The sequence below is a fragment of the Hemitrygon akajei genome, chromosome 12 (assembly GCF_048418815.1).
Source record: "Hemitrygon akajei chromosome 12, sHemAka1.3, whole genome shotgun sequence".
In the NCBI taxonomy this organism is placed as follows: Eukaryota; Metazoa; Chordata; class Chondrichthyes; order Myliobatiformes; family Dasyatidae; genus Hemitrygon; species Hemitrygon akajei.
Genome location: NC_133135.1, coordinates 25,521,999 through 25,537,405, shown reverse-complemented (window position 1 = coordinate 25,537,405; position 15,407 = coordinate 25,521,999). Strand labels below are relative to the sequence as shown.

The 15,407-nt window shown below is 39.6% G+C and overlaps 1 protein-coding gene across 2 annotated transcripts in view; it reads left to right on the top strand.

Annotated features, from left to right (window-relative positions):
- Nucleotides 1–15,407, top strand: part of LOC140736808 (dihydropyrimidine dehydrogenase [NADP(+)]-like) — an 888,868-nt gene that overhangs the window by 200,776 nt on the left and 672,685 nt on the right. For both annotated transcript variants that reach the window (XM_073062742.1, XM_073062741.1), the window contains exon 3: nt 11,281–11,363. In XM_073062742.1, the coding sequence (XP_072918843.1) occupies nt 11,281–11,363 (83 nt within the window). The remainder of the gene's footprint in view (nt 1–11,280; nt 11,364–15,407) is intronic.

Here is a 15,407-nt window from a genome sequence, read left to right as displayed (position 1 = left end):
AGCCTCTAAAAATTGTTTTCTTTCTATGTCTACTTCACAATCATATGAAAGCCCAGTGCAGACTGGACTCAAGCAATGTCCATAAGTCCACAAGACATAGGAGCAGAACTAGACCATTTGGACCATCAAGTCTAATCTTGCATTCCTTCATGGCTGATTGATTATCCCTCTCAACCCCATTGTCCAGTTTTCTCCCATTAACCTGTGATGCCCTGACTAAACAAGAAGCCATCAAACTCTGCTTTAAATATACTTAATGACAAGGTCTCTACAGCCCTCTGTGGCAATGAATTCCATAGATTCAACATCAACTGGCTAAAGAAGTTCCTCCTCATCTCTGTTCTAAATAGAGGTCCTTCTATTCTAAGGCTGTGCCCTCTGGTGAACTAACCTACCCATCCTCTCCACATCCACTCTATCTAGGCCTTAATATATTCAATAGGTTTCAATGAGATTTCATCCCAATTCTTCTAATCTCCAGAGATTTCAAACACCCTCATACATGAACATTTCTCTAATGCTGGCACATCTATTCTTGGATAAGGGGCCTAAAACTGCTCATAATACTCCAAGTCTGTACAATGCCTCATAAAGTCTCAGTATTGCATCCTTGCTCCTATATCCTAGTCCTCAAAATGAAATGCTAAGATTGTATTTGCCTTCCTTACCGCTGACTCAGTCTGAAAAGACATTGCTTCAATCCATCTTTGGTCTTCCTTATCCCAATGATTGCACAATGGTCTACACCATTCGTGACTCCTCAGATAGAGGAGCAGTTCAAATGCAGCAGGACCTGGAAAACATCTTAGCTTGGCTGACAAGTGATGTGTAACATTCGAGCCACGCAAGTGCCAGGCAATGACCATCTTCAACATGAAAGCTCTAATCATTGTCCTTGATGTTCAGTGGCATGACCATCACTGAATCCCATACTATCAACATCCTGGGGGTTACCTTTGATGGGAAACTGAATTCGTCTAGCCATATAAACATTGTGACTATCAGAGCAGGTCAAAGGCTAGGAACCCTGCGGTGTGTGACTCACATCCTGCCTTCCCAAATCCTGTCCAGGTCAAAGCTCAGGTCAAGGCTGTAATGGAATATTCGCCACTCACCTGGATGAGTGCCGAGTAACCCATCAACACTCAAGAAGCCTGACACCATCCAGTACAATGCAACTCATTTGATTGGTACCCCTTCCATAAGCATCCAGTTCCTCTGCCATTGATGAACAGTTGCAGCAGTGTATACTGTCTACAAGATGCACTTGCAACAACACCAAAATTCCCAAGGCAGCTCCTTCCAGACCCATGACCGCTTTCATCTAGAGGGACGAGAACAGTAGATACTTGGGAACACCGCCACTTGGAAATCCCCCTCCTAGTCACTCACCATCCTGACTTGGAAACATATCGCCATTCCTTCATTGTCGCTGGGTCAAAATCATGGAATTCCCTCGCTAACAGCACTGTGGGTTTACCTACAACTCACGGCCTGAAGACTTTCAAGAAGGCACCTCGTCACCACCTTCTCAGGGGCAACTAGGGATGGGTGATAAATGCTGGCTTAGCTTGCGATGCCCACAACCCATAAGTGAATGAAGAAAACAATATTGCACCTCACCTCCAAATAATTTCCAACTAAATTGGAACTAAGTTACAGGGATGACTTTCATCTCTGCTGCAGAACCAAAATTACTTTAGATGCATTGTGCAGTTGATGCTTACTTATGTAAACTTTGCAATAGCAAATTCAAAGCCATCAGTGACTCATTCAGTAAAGCATGTGAGCTAATGGACTTAGAGTGCGGTAACTCTAGCACCTTAGCCTTGCTTTACAATGCCATAAAGCCTTATTAAGAGGTTCTCAAATTATTTTTTTTTAAAAATCACTTTCAAGTTGTAATTCAGCAAGGCATCCATAAAGAGATGGCATTGGCAAAGCCTTTTATCTCCAGAGGAAAACGTGTATTAGAAGATGAAGACTACAACTCCAGCATGTGCTTGGTCTAGCAGGTAGTAGCAGCCCTTGCCTTCCTGTATACTTCAGAGACGTGGACTACATTCAGCAGGCACCTCGAAGCCCTGGGCAGTTGTTTTCAATGCTTCCTCTGCAATATCATTGAAATCCAGTGTCAGGGTAAGCAAATCAATAGAATTGTCCACACCCACACCAGCATTTACAGCATTGAGGCACGGATTGTACTCAACCAGCTGCATTAGGTAGGCTACATTATCTTCACGACTGACACTCAAACTCTAAAGGAGCTGCTCCAGGCTCTCAAATCAAAAGATTTCCTAGACAACATGGATATGATTTCAACAATATTCTCACAGCCTCCCCTGAAACAAGATGCTGCATTCTCATTGATCTGTGCTTATCCTTGATAGCACTCAAAATGGAGAAGGGACATTTGGGAAGGCACTAAATGTCTCAAGTCTTTTTAACAGGAGAAAAAGCTGCAGAAGAGATGCTGATCTTTTGAACAGCTCTGTCACCTGCCTCTTCGAGCAATTCCTGCCCCATCTGTAGCAGGTGTTGTGCATCTCACACTGGGTATATCAGCCACCTCAGATTCCCCAGAACTGGAATTAAGCAAGTTATTGTTAATTTTCAAGGTCTGCCTAAGAAGAGAAGTTGCATTTCTAACAAGAATATCCCTGCTTTTGTACTCCATTCTCTGCCCAGTCAATAAGGCTTAACAGTTGCTTTTTTACCTATCTTTAAAAATCTCTGCACAAACACCCTAAATTGCCTTTGTTCCTCCACATCTCTTAGTAAGCTTCTATTTATTGCATATTTTCTTGTCTTGCTGTATTTCCCAAATAGATTATATTCCATTGCTCTTTTATCTCCATCCGTATAAGATGTACTCTCGACCTCAAGCTATCTCGTGATCTTGCACCAAATTGCCTATGTGCATTGCACTTCCTCTGTGGCTGTTACATTTTATTCTGTATTGTTATTGTTTTACCTTGTACTACTTTAATGGATAATGTAATGGTTTGAGCTATATGAGCAAAATCAGAATCAGCTTTATTATCACTGACATTTGTTGTAATGTGGCAGAAATGCAGTGCTGACTACTGTATCTCCCTTTATGATTAACATAAGAGGGCACAGTTTTAAGGTGCTTGGAAGTAATTACAGAGGAGGTGTCAGAGTTAAGTTTTTTATGCAGAGAGTGGTGAGTGAGTGGAATGGGCTGCTGGCAGTGGTGGTGGAGGTGGATACAATAGGGTCTTTTGAGTTTAGAAAAATAGAGGGCTATGGGTAAGCCTAGGTAATTTCTAAAGTAAGTACATGTTTGGCACAGCATTGTGGGTCGAAGGCCCTGTATTGTGCTGTAGGTTTTCTATGTTCTATGTTCTCTCTTTCTGTCTCTCTGTCTCTAGTGTGTGTGTGCATGGATTCATTGAACAATTGACCATTCAGAAATCTAAGGGCAGAGGGGAAGAAGTTGTTCCTAAAATCTTGTGTGTTTGTGTCTTTAGGGTCCTGTACTTACTCTCTGATAATAATGAGAAGCGGGCATGTCCTGGATGGTGGGGGTCCTTAATGAAGGATGCCACCTTTTCGATGAATCTCCTTTTGAATCTGTCCTTGATGGGTGGGTAAGCTAGTGTTCATGATGGAGCTGGCCAGCAGTATGAAAGACAAGCTTTTCACTGTACCTCGATGTATGTAAAAATAATAAACTAATTCCAATTCCAACCAGCCATGTCTTCCTACAATCTAATGTTTTCCTTTTTACAGTTAAACTCCTGGTCAATGTTTGTATCACCTGATAACCTTTATAATGATCCTTCTGTAAAATCTATGTCAATCATACATATGTCAAAAAAGGACCATTGTACTGAGTCATGTGGATTATTATCCTGCAGATAATAACCTTCAAAAACACCCATCAACTGTAATCCTTTGATTTTCCAGTTTTTAATTCAATTGCCACTCTCCCTTGAATCCTGTGAGTTTTTAGTTTTGGCCAGTCTGTCGTGAGGTCCTGATTAAAGGCTTTTCTAAAATCCATGTGGACTGTGTTTAGTTACCTTACTGCCTTTATTTTGTTTCTGATCAAGGTACTACTATCAATAAAATTATAAAAAGGACAGCTTTGAAAAAGGCTATTCGTCCATCAAATTGACTCAGGCTCTTTTCAGAACTAGTTTGTCAGATTGGCTGGCACTTCTCCAATATTCGCACAGTTATTTTCTCCTTAAAATTTTCTTTTGTCTAATTACACTTAGCAGCTTCCTATTTAATTTGTTCCCACTTGCACATCAAGGAGCAGATTCCAAACACTGATCATTTATTGCTTTTAAATATAAATTCCCAATATTTCTAAATGCATTGTTCTCTCATTTGTTTAAATGGCCATTTTGAGTGCTAAGGTTTCTTTAGCTTCCACTGGTACAGGCAGATTGGCTTTGGTTTTAAAGTATTCCCTAAAGAATGTGAGTGTAAGGGAGATAAAACTTGAAATAATGGTGGGATAAAACAAAGCTATGGGTGATTATTCTTTACAAGGAAAAGAAAATCTATAAGATTGTTTCTTTTCTATTGGGGAGCTACCAATTGTGCTACTGAAACACAAGATGAAGCTGATAACTTCGATAAAAGACACATGAACCATTGTAGAAGGAAATATACCAAACGCAACAGAAAGGATTTTTTTCCCCTGTAAGGTAGAGGGTAAGGGAATTGGGCAAGGGATCTCTGTCAGAAAATATTGAATTTGGAATCTAAACGTAATGGATGATAAATTTTGGTTGCACGTCCAAATAAACTTCTACACTTAGAAGTTAACATTCCTGCAAGAACACTATAAAGCATCCTGTTCCCTGGTTTGTGCCATATGTGTGTATGTAATATAACCATATAACAATTACAGCATGGAAACTGGCCATCTCGGCCCTTCTAGTCCGTGCGGACGCTTACTCTCACCTAGTCCCACTGACCTCCACTCAGCCCATAACCCTCCATTCCTTTCCTATCCATATACCTATCCAATTTTACTTTAAATGACAATACCAAACCTGCCTCTACCACTTCTACTAGAGGCTCGTTCCACACAGCTACCACTCTCTGAGTAAAGAGATTCCCTGTCGGGTTAGCCTTAAACTTTTGCCCCCTAACTCTCAAATCATGTCCTCTTGTTTGAATCTCCCCTACTCTCAATGGAAAAAGCCTATCCATGTCAACTCGATTTATCCCCCTCATTATTTTAAATACCTCTATCAAGTTCCCCCTCAACCTTCTGCGCACCAAAGAATAAAGACCTAACTTGTTCAACCTTTCCTTGTAACTTAGGTGCTGAAACCCAGGTAACATTCTAGTAAATCTTCTCTGTACTCTCTCTAATTTGTTGATATATTTCCTATAATTCGGTGACCAGAACTGTACACAATACTCCAAATTCGGCCTTACCAATACCTTGTACAATTTTAACATTACATCCCAACTCCTATACTCAATGCTCTGATGTAATAAAGAACTTCAATTCCTAGCGTGCAGTTCAGGCTCAGTACTGGATAACACATTAGTGCGCTGGGTGCATGTGGTTGTCTTGGTTGGAGTGTCCCAAATAAAAATGCGTTAGGTTTTACCTGTACTGTTCATCTTTATGAAGAGAAACACAACAGGTTCCTTCTTCATCACACTGCGTATTTTCTTTCTCTCTGGTATCTTTCCATTTTCCTTTTGAAAGTGATAACTGTTCTGTGCCCACCACGCTCAATCCCGGAGAGCCATGAGTGCTGAGACATTAAGTATCATTGAGGCAGAGGTTGCAAGGTTTTGGAACTGCATGGGAATTAAATATTAGACAGGAACATGGAGTAATCAGAACATCCTTGATGGGCTGTGTTTGCTGTTTCTATATGATCTGAAGCATTAGGCCATGAATTTCAGATTATCCTCCGATCATGCTCGTTGCAGGAGGCCTGCATGTTTTAAATTCATTTACTTGGTTTATGATCTTTCCAACAAAAGGGCATGTCTTTTTTTCCCCCACTAAGCCAAAGCACTGAGTATCTCTACTCGCTACTAATCTCAGATTCTCCATTCCACCCACATTATGGAAGCCCCTCATCCAAAAGATTTTATTAAACAATTGTATGCACTCTCTGGAGTCTAATAGTGTTATTTACCTTTGCCACATAGCAGACAAATTCTGATCAGTAACTGGTCACTTTATTAATGCTTTGGATAAAAGAATTTGTCATCTAGGTTTTCTCTCATGCTGGCCCTATTGTCATCTTACCCTAGTTATCATTTAAATTATTATGTCCGACTGGTATCTAGCACAGTCTTTTAATGGATATCAGGATTTTTAACCCCTTAGCTGAGTGATATTTTAACATCAGGCTATCTAACCAGATTCTGTTTCACAGTCCTGTTAAACTTAACGTAGAATTTCTTGACCCTGTGCGAAAGTGACTTCCCTGTTCCAATACCTGGAATCATCTCCCCATGGACTGATGCATTCACCATCCACAGCCTATCACAAGGCAGCTCTCGTATAAGTTAATTTTCATGGCTAATTAAGTACCTGTTTATGTGCTGTTGTGTTCCATCTTCAGTGTAATGAAAACTTGTTTTATTTATCCTGGAATATGAAAGCTCTTGAGAAGCTTGTTTTTGGATTCTTTAAAGACTGCTGCTGGAGAACGTGGTTCCATAATATTGTTCAATAAGGAGTGTTTTTTTTTTCTCCCAAGCTATATCCTTCTCTTAATTCCACTCCTGGTTTTGTATCAGAAGAATGAAGTAACTACAATGGTTGCTCTGGGCATGGTTCCTTGAGGAATTCCAGCAGCATCATGCTCAAGCTTTGATCATTTATCCCAAACAATCACTGTCACCAGTCCTTGGATGATTCTGGACACTGGCGAGCCCTTGCTTTAACATCCAGCTCTTCTTCTCTGCCACGACACTTCAGCGTCAGTAGTAATAAGCCACAGTCGACTGAAAACACAAGTAAATCATTGTTCTTTATGCAGATAGACATTTATATACAACTAAATCCTAAGTCATGAGCTAATACAGTAATGTCAACAGATTTCCACCTACAACTGTATATTCCTTTTGTCTTCCTCTTATTGTAGCTATGTTCTCCTTAGGAAAGCTCAGTGCAGATCAGCAAATATTCCAGAATTTTTATTGTCCCTTTTGTAAAGAACTTTGCAGTTTTCCACACATTTCCTTTATTCCCAAATTGTAAGCATATTCAAATTTTCCTGCAAGTATCCTGTTCAGTTTCACAGTCTGTCACCCTTGGTGGTTTGTGGGCCTGAACCTAAAGCCACTCGTCCTGAATGTGGTGGAAATTGTGAGCAGCACAATTCAGATTAACTTGCTCAGCACAGAAGTGATGAGTTTAATGGCTGGGATTCTCAATCGCTTCCTGATTCTATTTGAAGTTCAAAGGTAGTACACAATCTTACTGAGTTCCACAGCCATTTTTGCAATAGAGAAGGATAAGTACCAGATAATATACATGTTTTAAATTGACTATGTTTGCTTTAATAGTTTTAAATATTTTCTAGTGCTTTTAAAATGTTTAAATGTTTCTAAAATTATAATTATTAAAAACCAAACAATTTTACATATCAGAGGTCATTATTTCCTACGTTCATGCTCTCGTTGATTCGCCAGAAAAATCACATAGAATATCCCTCGTTCAGTTCAACCTCAGCAGCCTCTACTTTCAAATGAAGACATCTGAATGGTTCAGAAGCATTCACAGTCATTGACAGCTTTGATATCTGGCAACACTGGTGGTCAACATTTTTTTCATTTTGGGCGGGGTTGGGGGGGTGTGGGTTGATCAGACCCAAAAGATCCAAACCAACTTGAGTGTCCAGGAAATGTGGTAGCAAGCATGTGAACACAACAAAGTAACTTAAGCCTAATTTGTTAGCATTAAAGCAGAAAGCACAAATGAACCACACTAAATACTACGTCATGAGCTACAAAGATTTCAGATTTGATTTGTAGTCTCCACTTGATTGTTGCTGTCATCAGGCAAGTTGATTATTGCTGTTGTTGGGGGAGCACCTAATTCCAACTCGTGAAATCACCCTGAGGTCTATCCGAGACACTGATGATCACAATTCCTCAGTCCAGGTGAAGTTCGAAGAACTGAGCGAAAGGTACCTCAATAAATAGGGGTTCAATCCACAAGCATTGGGAGACACGCAGAGACAGAAAACTTTGCTGGTCTTTTGTTCTCATGTCAGTAGTGCCTAAGGCCAAAAGGAATCCAGCCACTATTAGCAAGCATTTAACAAATCTACAGTGTTTAATTTGTACAAACATCCTACATGCAGCGAGTTCACAAAGAGTTAAAGTGTTGCTTGGAATTGTTCAGAGTTTCATCTAATATGTTTACAATATTTAATACAATGCAGCACAGCTAGTTCTGGCATATAAAGGCATTTTGCAGCACAAAAATCTGCAATCATGCAGGGCCTCAACATTTCAGATCTAGATTTCACTTAACAGTAAAACATCTTTGATGGACATACACAAAATGTTGGAGAAACTCAGCAGGTCAGGCAGCATCTATGGAGAGGAATAAACAATCAGTGTTTCAGGCCGCGACTCTTCATTGGGAATGTTTATTCCTCTCCATAGATGTTGACTTACCTGCTGAGTTCCTCCAGCATTTTGTGCATATTGCTCAAGATTTCAAGCTGCTACAGAATCTCTTATGCTTTAAGCTTATTTTGTAAAAACATATATATAAATATTTTCTATAGGTCTAACAGCAGACACGGTAACTCACCACTGACAATATATCTTAGGACTCCAGCGACTCCAGTTTATGTTCCTTTAGGCAGTGAAGAAAAACCATTAATTACTTTGATCTCTTGTAAATAATGAAGGGTAAATCTGCAAATGCTTTTAGGGTCTTAGAGTCATTCGACAATACAGCACAGAAACAGGCCTTTTGGTCCATCTAATCCATGTCAAATGATTGTCGAAGATTGCAGAGAGACATTGATAGGATGCAGAAGTGGGCTGAAAAGTGGCAGTTGGAGTTCAACCCAGAGAAGTGTGAGGAAGTACACCTTGGAAGGACAAACTCCAAGGCAAAGTAAATGACAGGATACTTGGTAGTGTGGAGGAGCAGAGGGATCTGGGGGTATATGTCCCCAGATCCCTGAAAGTTGCCTCAGAGTTAGATAGGGTAATTAAGAAAACTTATGGGATGTTAGCTTTCATAAGTCGAGGGATAGAGTTTAAGAGACGTGATGTAATGATGCAGCTCTATAAAACTCTAGTTAGGCCACACTTGGAGTACTGTGTCCAGTTCTGGTCGCCTCACTATAGGAAGGATGTGGAAGCATTGGAAAGGGTACAGAGGAGATTTACCAGGATGCTGCCTGGTTTAGAGAGTATGGATTATGATCAGAGATTAAGGGAGCTAGGGCTTTACTCTTTGGAGAGAAGGAGGATAAGAGGAGACATGATAGAGGTGTACAAGATATTAAGAGGAATAGACAGTGGACAGCCAGCGCCTCTTCCCCAGGGTACCACTGCTCAATACAAGAGGACATGGCTTTAAGGTAAGGGGAGGGAAGTTCAAGGGGGATATTAGAGGAAGGTTTTTCACTTAGCGAGTGATTCGTGCGTGGAATGCACTGCCTGAGTCAGTGGTGGAGGCAGATACACTAGTGAAGTTTAAGAGACTACTTGACAGGTTTATGGAGGAATTTAAGGTGGGGAGTTATATGGGAGGCAGGGTTTGAGGGTCGGCACAACATTGTGGGCTGAAGGGCCTGTAATGTGCTGTACTATTCTATGTTCTATGTTCAAATATTATTCTGGCTAGTCCCATTGACCTGCACCCAGGCCATAGCCCTCCATATGCCTCCCATCAATGTACCTATTCAAATTTCTCCTAAATGTTGAAATCAAACACACATCCACCATCTCCTTTGGCAGCTCGTTCCATGCTATTAGCACCCTCTGAGTAAAGATATCCCCCATCGTGTTCCCCTTAAACATTCCACTTTTCACCTTTAACCCATGACCTCTAGTTCTCATCTCACCCAACCTCAGTGGAAAAAGTCTGCTTGCATTTACCCTATTTATGCCCCTTGTAATTTTGAACCTCATTCTCCTACGCCCTAGGGAATAAAAGTCATATCCTTCTCCTTTAACTCGGGTCCTAACTCTTAGCAAAATCCTTGTAACTTTTCTCTGCACTCTCTTTTCTAAATGGTTTCTTGAACAACTGAAAGTTTATGTTGAGGTCAGTGTAAAGTGGATACAAATAAGATTCTCCTGCTACAGATATAATGATATGGAGGTTATCAAAATTGTTAGGTGCAATTTATGGGAAGTGATGATTCAATAATATATAAATAACTATAACAATTCATCCAGTGTTGTTCAGGAGGTAATAAAAGAAGAAAAGGAAAATGAGTGGGTTTGATTATGTGCAATGAATCTGAATGATATCCAAATTATTATGAATTTGCTGTATTCCTTGCTATAATCTAATAGTGCTTCATTGTAATTTATGTTCTGGTTTGGAATATGTCTGTTAAATGCTCTCTCTCTTTTCCTTGTTCTCCTTTATTTCCTCTGTTCAATAACCTTCCTTTTTTAATTTATTGCTGCAAATTCCTGTTCTAACATTTGTGTTCTGCTTTCCTTATTCTCTTCTGTTCCTACTTTTTCCTATTTCATTTCTAAAACTCCATTTAAAGAAAATTAAATCAAAATATGCTTGGGATTCTAAAAACACCCGGCTGTTTAAAGACAGCTCTCTTTAAAGCTGAGGCTCAAAACAACTTAAGAGTATGATCGCTGCTGTTGTGTGTATGTTTTATATTACTTTATTTGTTAGAGTCCTGTGATTTATCTTGTCCCAGGGATATTTACATCTCACACAGAGTTATTCAGAAGCAGCTAGTTTTCCACCCTTAGAAAAACTGCCTTAGGGAAAACAAACTATTTAAATGGGAAACATATATAGTTTCAAGCATAAAATATTAAGATATGCATTAGAATGGAGTATTTGTAATCAGATATACATGCTTCGCTTCTTGTGTGCATCCCTCTCATACATGGGGAGTTAGTGATAAGATTTCCATGACAACCACATTGTGAATAAGATTGACTTTTGGCAGGTTTATAATGTCAATTTTGATTATGCATCGGAGTCACTCCATAGGGTATGTTGCTTGAAAAGAAATGTGTTTTAATATATGAGGATAAAAGTGAATGCTTATATGAGAAATGTCTTTACCTTTTGGTTTATTCCAGAGCTATGAGAAGCTAGAGAATAATTTTGATGACATCAAACACACCACTCTCAGTGAGCGAGGAGCACTTCGTGAAGCAATGAGGTAAGTCCAAGTCACCATGGCAACAATCACCGCCGTGGTAATGAAAAAAGCCATTCTTTATTATTGTGAGGAACAAATGAGTTCATTGCCACCATTCTGATCTTTTCTCTAAGGTATTAATTTGTCAGTAGAGCATCTTCCCTTGAGGCTGTGCTTAGGTTGCAAGGATGCAGCTAGTTCAGCTTGTGTGTGCACTCAGAATTTAAATAATGTTTTCACTTCAGCTCCCTGCTACCAGAAGCAAAAAAAAAGCTTTTTTTTCTGTAGGTCTTCAACCACTTAAGAGGAGCTCAATCATTTTAGCTCAACTGCTGATTGGTATTATGACATTTTCTTCACCCCTGGGAGTACTTTGTGTCTAGAAATATTCCAGTCGAAAGTAAATTTGTAGCAAATTTTATCAATTCCATTCTCTGAATCTTAAATTTCATAAAAAGTGGATTATTTGCATTTAAACTACGAGATACCATTTTTATTAAAGACGTGGTAGTATAACTAAAACACTAAAGTGATAGGTGAGTTATAGCTCATTCAGTTGATTTAGTAAAAGTGATGATAAGTTCTCATTTAGATTGATTTGCAATCTTCTATGTCCATTTCTTTTCCCAACTTTGCTGAAGTGTGGGTATTGGTTTGTGGAAAATACCTTCTTAAACAATGTAAGGTAATGCTGACAAAGAGCAGCCTGCTCATGTAGAGTTTCAGTGATTCTTGTACACTTTGATTAAATTTTAATGCCAGTTGGGAGTTGATGGGACACCTCATTCTCAGTCAATGCTAACAATGTTAATTCTTAGAAATTGTGTTTGTAACATAATTGGTGAGGTGCAGTGTAATCGTAAGATATGTAACATCACCTGACTTGATACGGTGGGCAGATCTTGCTGAAGGGGATTGGCAGTTCTAGTCTGCTGTCAATCCCGAAACTCAGTTTTGTGGCTGGACACCACATTCAGTTTCCAGTGTCATGTTGGAGATAACCCAGCCCCAGTTTTCATCCATTTTAAATTGCCGCCCATCATTTGGGAATCAAGGATCTGAGATCTACTTCACCTCACCGACATCTTGAAGATATGGAGGCCTAGTCCCTTTGATCTGGTTCAGATGAATGTAGGACAACAGAAATCACACAACACTACTTTGGGCACTGTGAGATTTGGCCCTATCTGTCAGAAATCACATTCTGCTAATTTTCTTTATTATTCTTTAGATCGATTTAATTTGCATAAATGTTATTGTATATGTAAGTTAGTGGAGGTTAACTCAGCTTAGCAGAGATGTGAAATTTCATAACATTGAAATTACCTTTGGTTGCTAGCATAATTAATTGTATCATTAATTATAATGTAAGATTTAGTTCATCTTTTAAATTTAATTCTATGATAGTTAATAATGATGCCCCATTAAAAGCAGTAAATTTGAGTCTGACGCTCCCATCACCTGAGGGTGAGAATAGAATTGGACAAATTGATGATATCTCTAATAGCCATCCTCTCTTATATCTATAAGATCATATGACATAGGAGCAGAGTTAGGCCATTCAGGTCATTGAATCTTCTCCACCATTCAATCATAAAAACTGATTTATTTTCTTTTTCAATCCTACTCTCCTGCCTTCTCCCCATAACCTTTGATACCTTACTAATCAAGCACCTATCAACCTCCATTTTAAATATACCGAGTGTCCTGGCCTCCACAGCCACGTGTGGCAATGAATTCCACAGATACACCGTGCTTTGTCTAAAGAAATTCCCCCTCATATCTATTCTGAAGGAACATTCTTCTACTGTGAGGCTATGCCCTCTGGTCCTAGACTCCCCTGCTATTGGAAATGACTTGCTCATGTCCACTCTATATAGGACTTTCAATATTTGGTAGGCTTTGGTGAGAAAAGCCCTCATTCTCTAAACTTCAGCAATACAGACCAAGAGCAATTAACCCTTTCATTCTGATACATTAAGACTTTCATTCCTGGGATCATTCTTCTTAAACTTCTCTGGACCCTCTCCAGTACCAGCAAATCCTTCCTTGGATATAGGGCCCAAACCTGCTCACAATATTCCCCAGTGAGGACTGACCAATGCTGAATAAAGCCACAGCATTCCATCCTTGCTTTTATTTTCTAGTCCTCTCAAAATGAACGCCAATATTGCATTTGCCTTCCTTACCACTGACGCAACTTGCAAGTAAACCTTTAGGGAATCCTGCACTTGGACTCCCAAGTCCCTTTACACCTCCAATTTCTGAACTCGTTCTCCATTTAGAATATAGACTATGTCTTTATTCCTTCTTTCAAAGTACATGACCATACACTTCCCTATGCTGATTTTCCATTTGCCACTTCTTGACCTGTTCTCCGAATATGCCTAAATCCTTTTGCAGACTCTCTGCTTCCTTAACACTCCTTGCCCCTCCACCTATCTTTGCATCTTTGCAAACATAGCCTCAAAGCCAACAGTTCCGTTATTCAGGTCATTACTATATACAGTGGACTTTGGTTAATTGGGACACATCAGGAGCAATTTCGTTTTGGCCCAATTAGCCGATGCTTCTTGGAAAATGTTTAAAAGATATTTAAACGACCAGCTACCATTTAACTGAGAAACAAATTATGTATTTAAATGAAATACAGAACAAATTAAAACACTACCAATGCTACTAAATTACTATAAAACAGTATTAGTTCCTAATAGTTATCAACAGAGTTCATCCAGTGTGTGCTGCCGTGTTGTTTGATTGACTGTTAATGAACAAAATTCCCGCAGACACCTAATGCAGATAACAGACTGCCTTCATACAATGCTTTTGACGACTGCATATTCCAGGTCTTCATTTTCATTGTAACATTCAAGATGATTGTGGATACCTTCAAATTATTCATATTTCCTAACTTGTTGAAGTAATGAAACTGTTTCATTTCCTCTCCCGGCCACTTCTACCATCTCCAAGCCTGAAATCCCAGTGAGCAAAACAGTTCATAATTTTCTTACTGCTTAATTATCAGCCACTATCAGTGACAAAAATCACTGCTCTTTGAACAGAAACACACGCTATTTAAAAACTGTTTGCTCTAAGCAAGATGTAGTGTCTAATGGCCAGGCAAGTGCTTGCGACTGATGCAAGTTAGAAACTATTTGGCAACAGTTTCCTGTCCCAATTAAGTGGCATAGTGTCCCAAAAGAACAAAGGGAACTTGAGCTATTTTCTTGATTCTTTTTTGTTCTTTAAGAATTGTCTCAAATCAGCTGCCCTGATTAACAGATAGCTGGATTTAATCGGAATCCACTGTAATGTGAAAAGCAGTAAATCCGACACCTATCCCTGCACAACACCATTCACATCTGAACAGCAAAGACCCTGAGGAAAGGTCTTGGTCTGAAATGTTAACTGTACTCTTTTCCATGGATGCTTCCTGGCCTGCTGAGTTCCTCCGGCATTTTGTATGTGTTGCTTGGATTTCCAGCATCTGCAGATTTTCTTTTGTTTGCGATAAGACCTGCTTTATTCCCACTCTTTGCCTCCTGCTAGTCAGACAATTTTCTATCAATGCTAGTATATTTCCTGTAATATCATGGGCTGTAATATTATTTAGCAAACTTGTGCGGCATCTTTTCAAATCGTCATCATCATTATGTGCCATGTCGTATGATGTAGGTGATTGTGTTCTTGTAGGCAAATTTTTTTTACACAAGATTGTCTGCCTGGCATCAGGGCTCACATAACCGGACATGTAATATAGACCAGTTGCTCATATGACCACCCCCTGCCATGGCTTCACATGACACTGATCAAGGTGCTACACCTTGCCCAAGGATGACCTGCAGTTTAGCAGTGGGACGAAGCACCTGATGCCTCCTTTGGTAGGGACATATCTCCACCCCACCACCCCACCTTTTCAAAAGCCTTCTGGAATTCCAAGTAAAGAACATCCACTGACTCTTCTTTGTCTATCCTGTCTGTTATTTTCCCAAATAATTTAAACAGATGTGTCAGACAAACTATCCTGTAAGGAAATCATGCTGACTTTGATCTATTTTATCATGT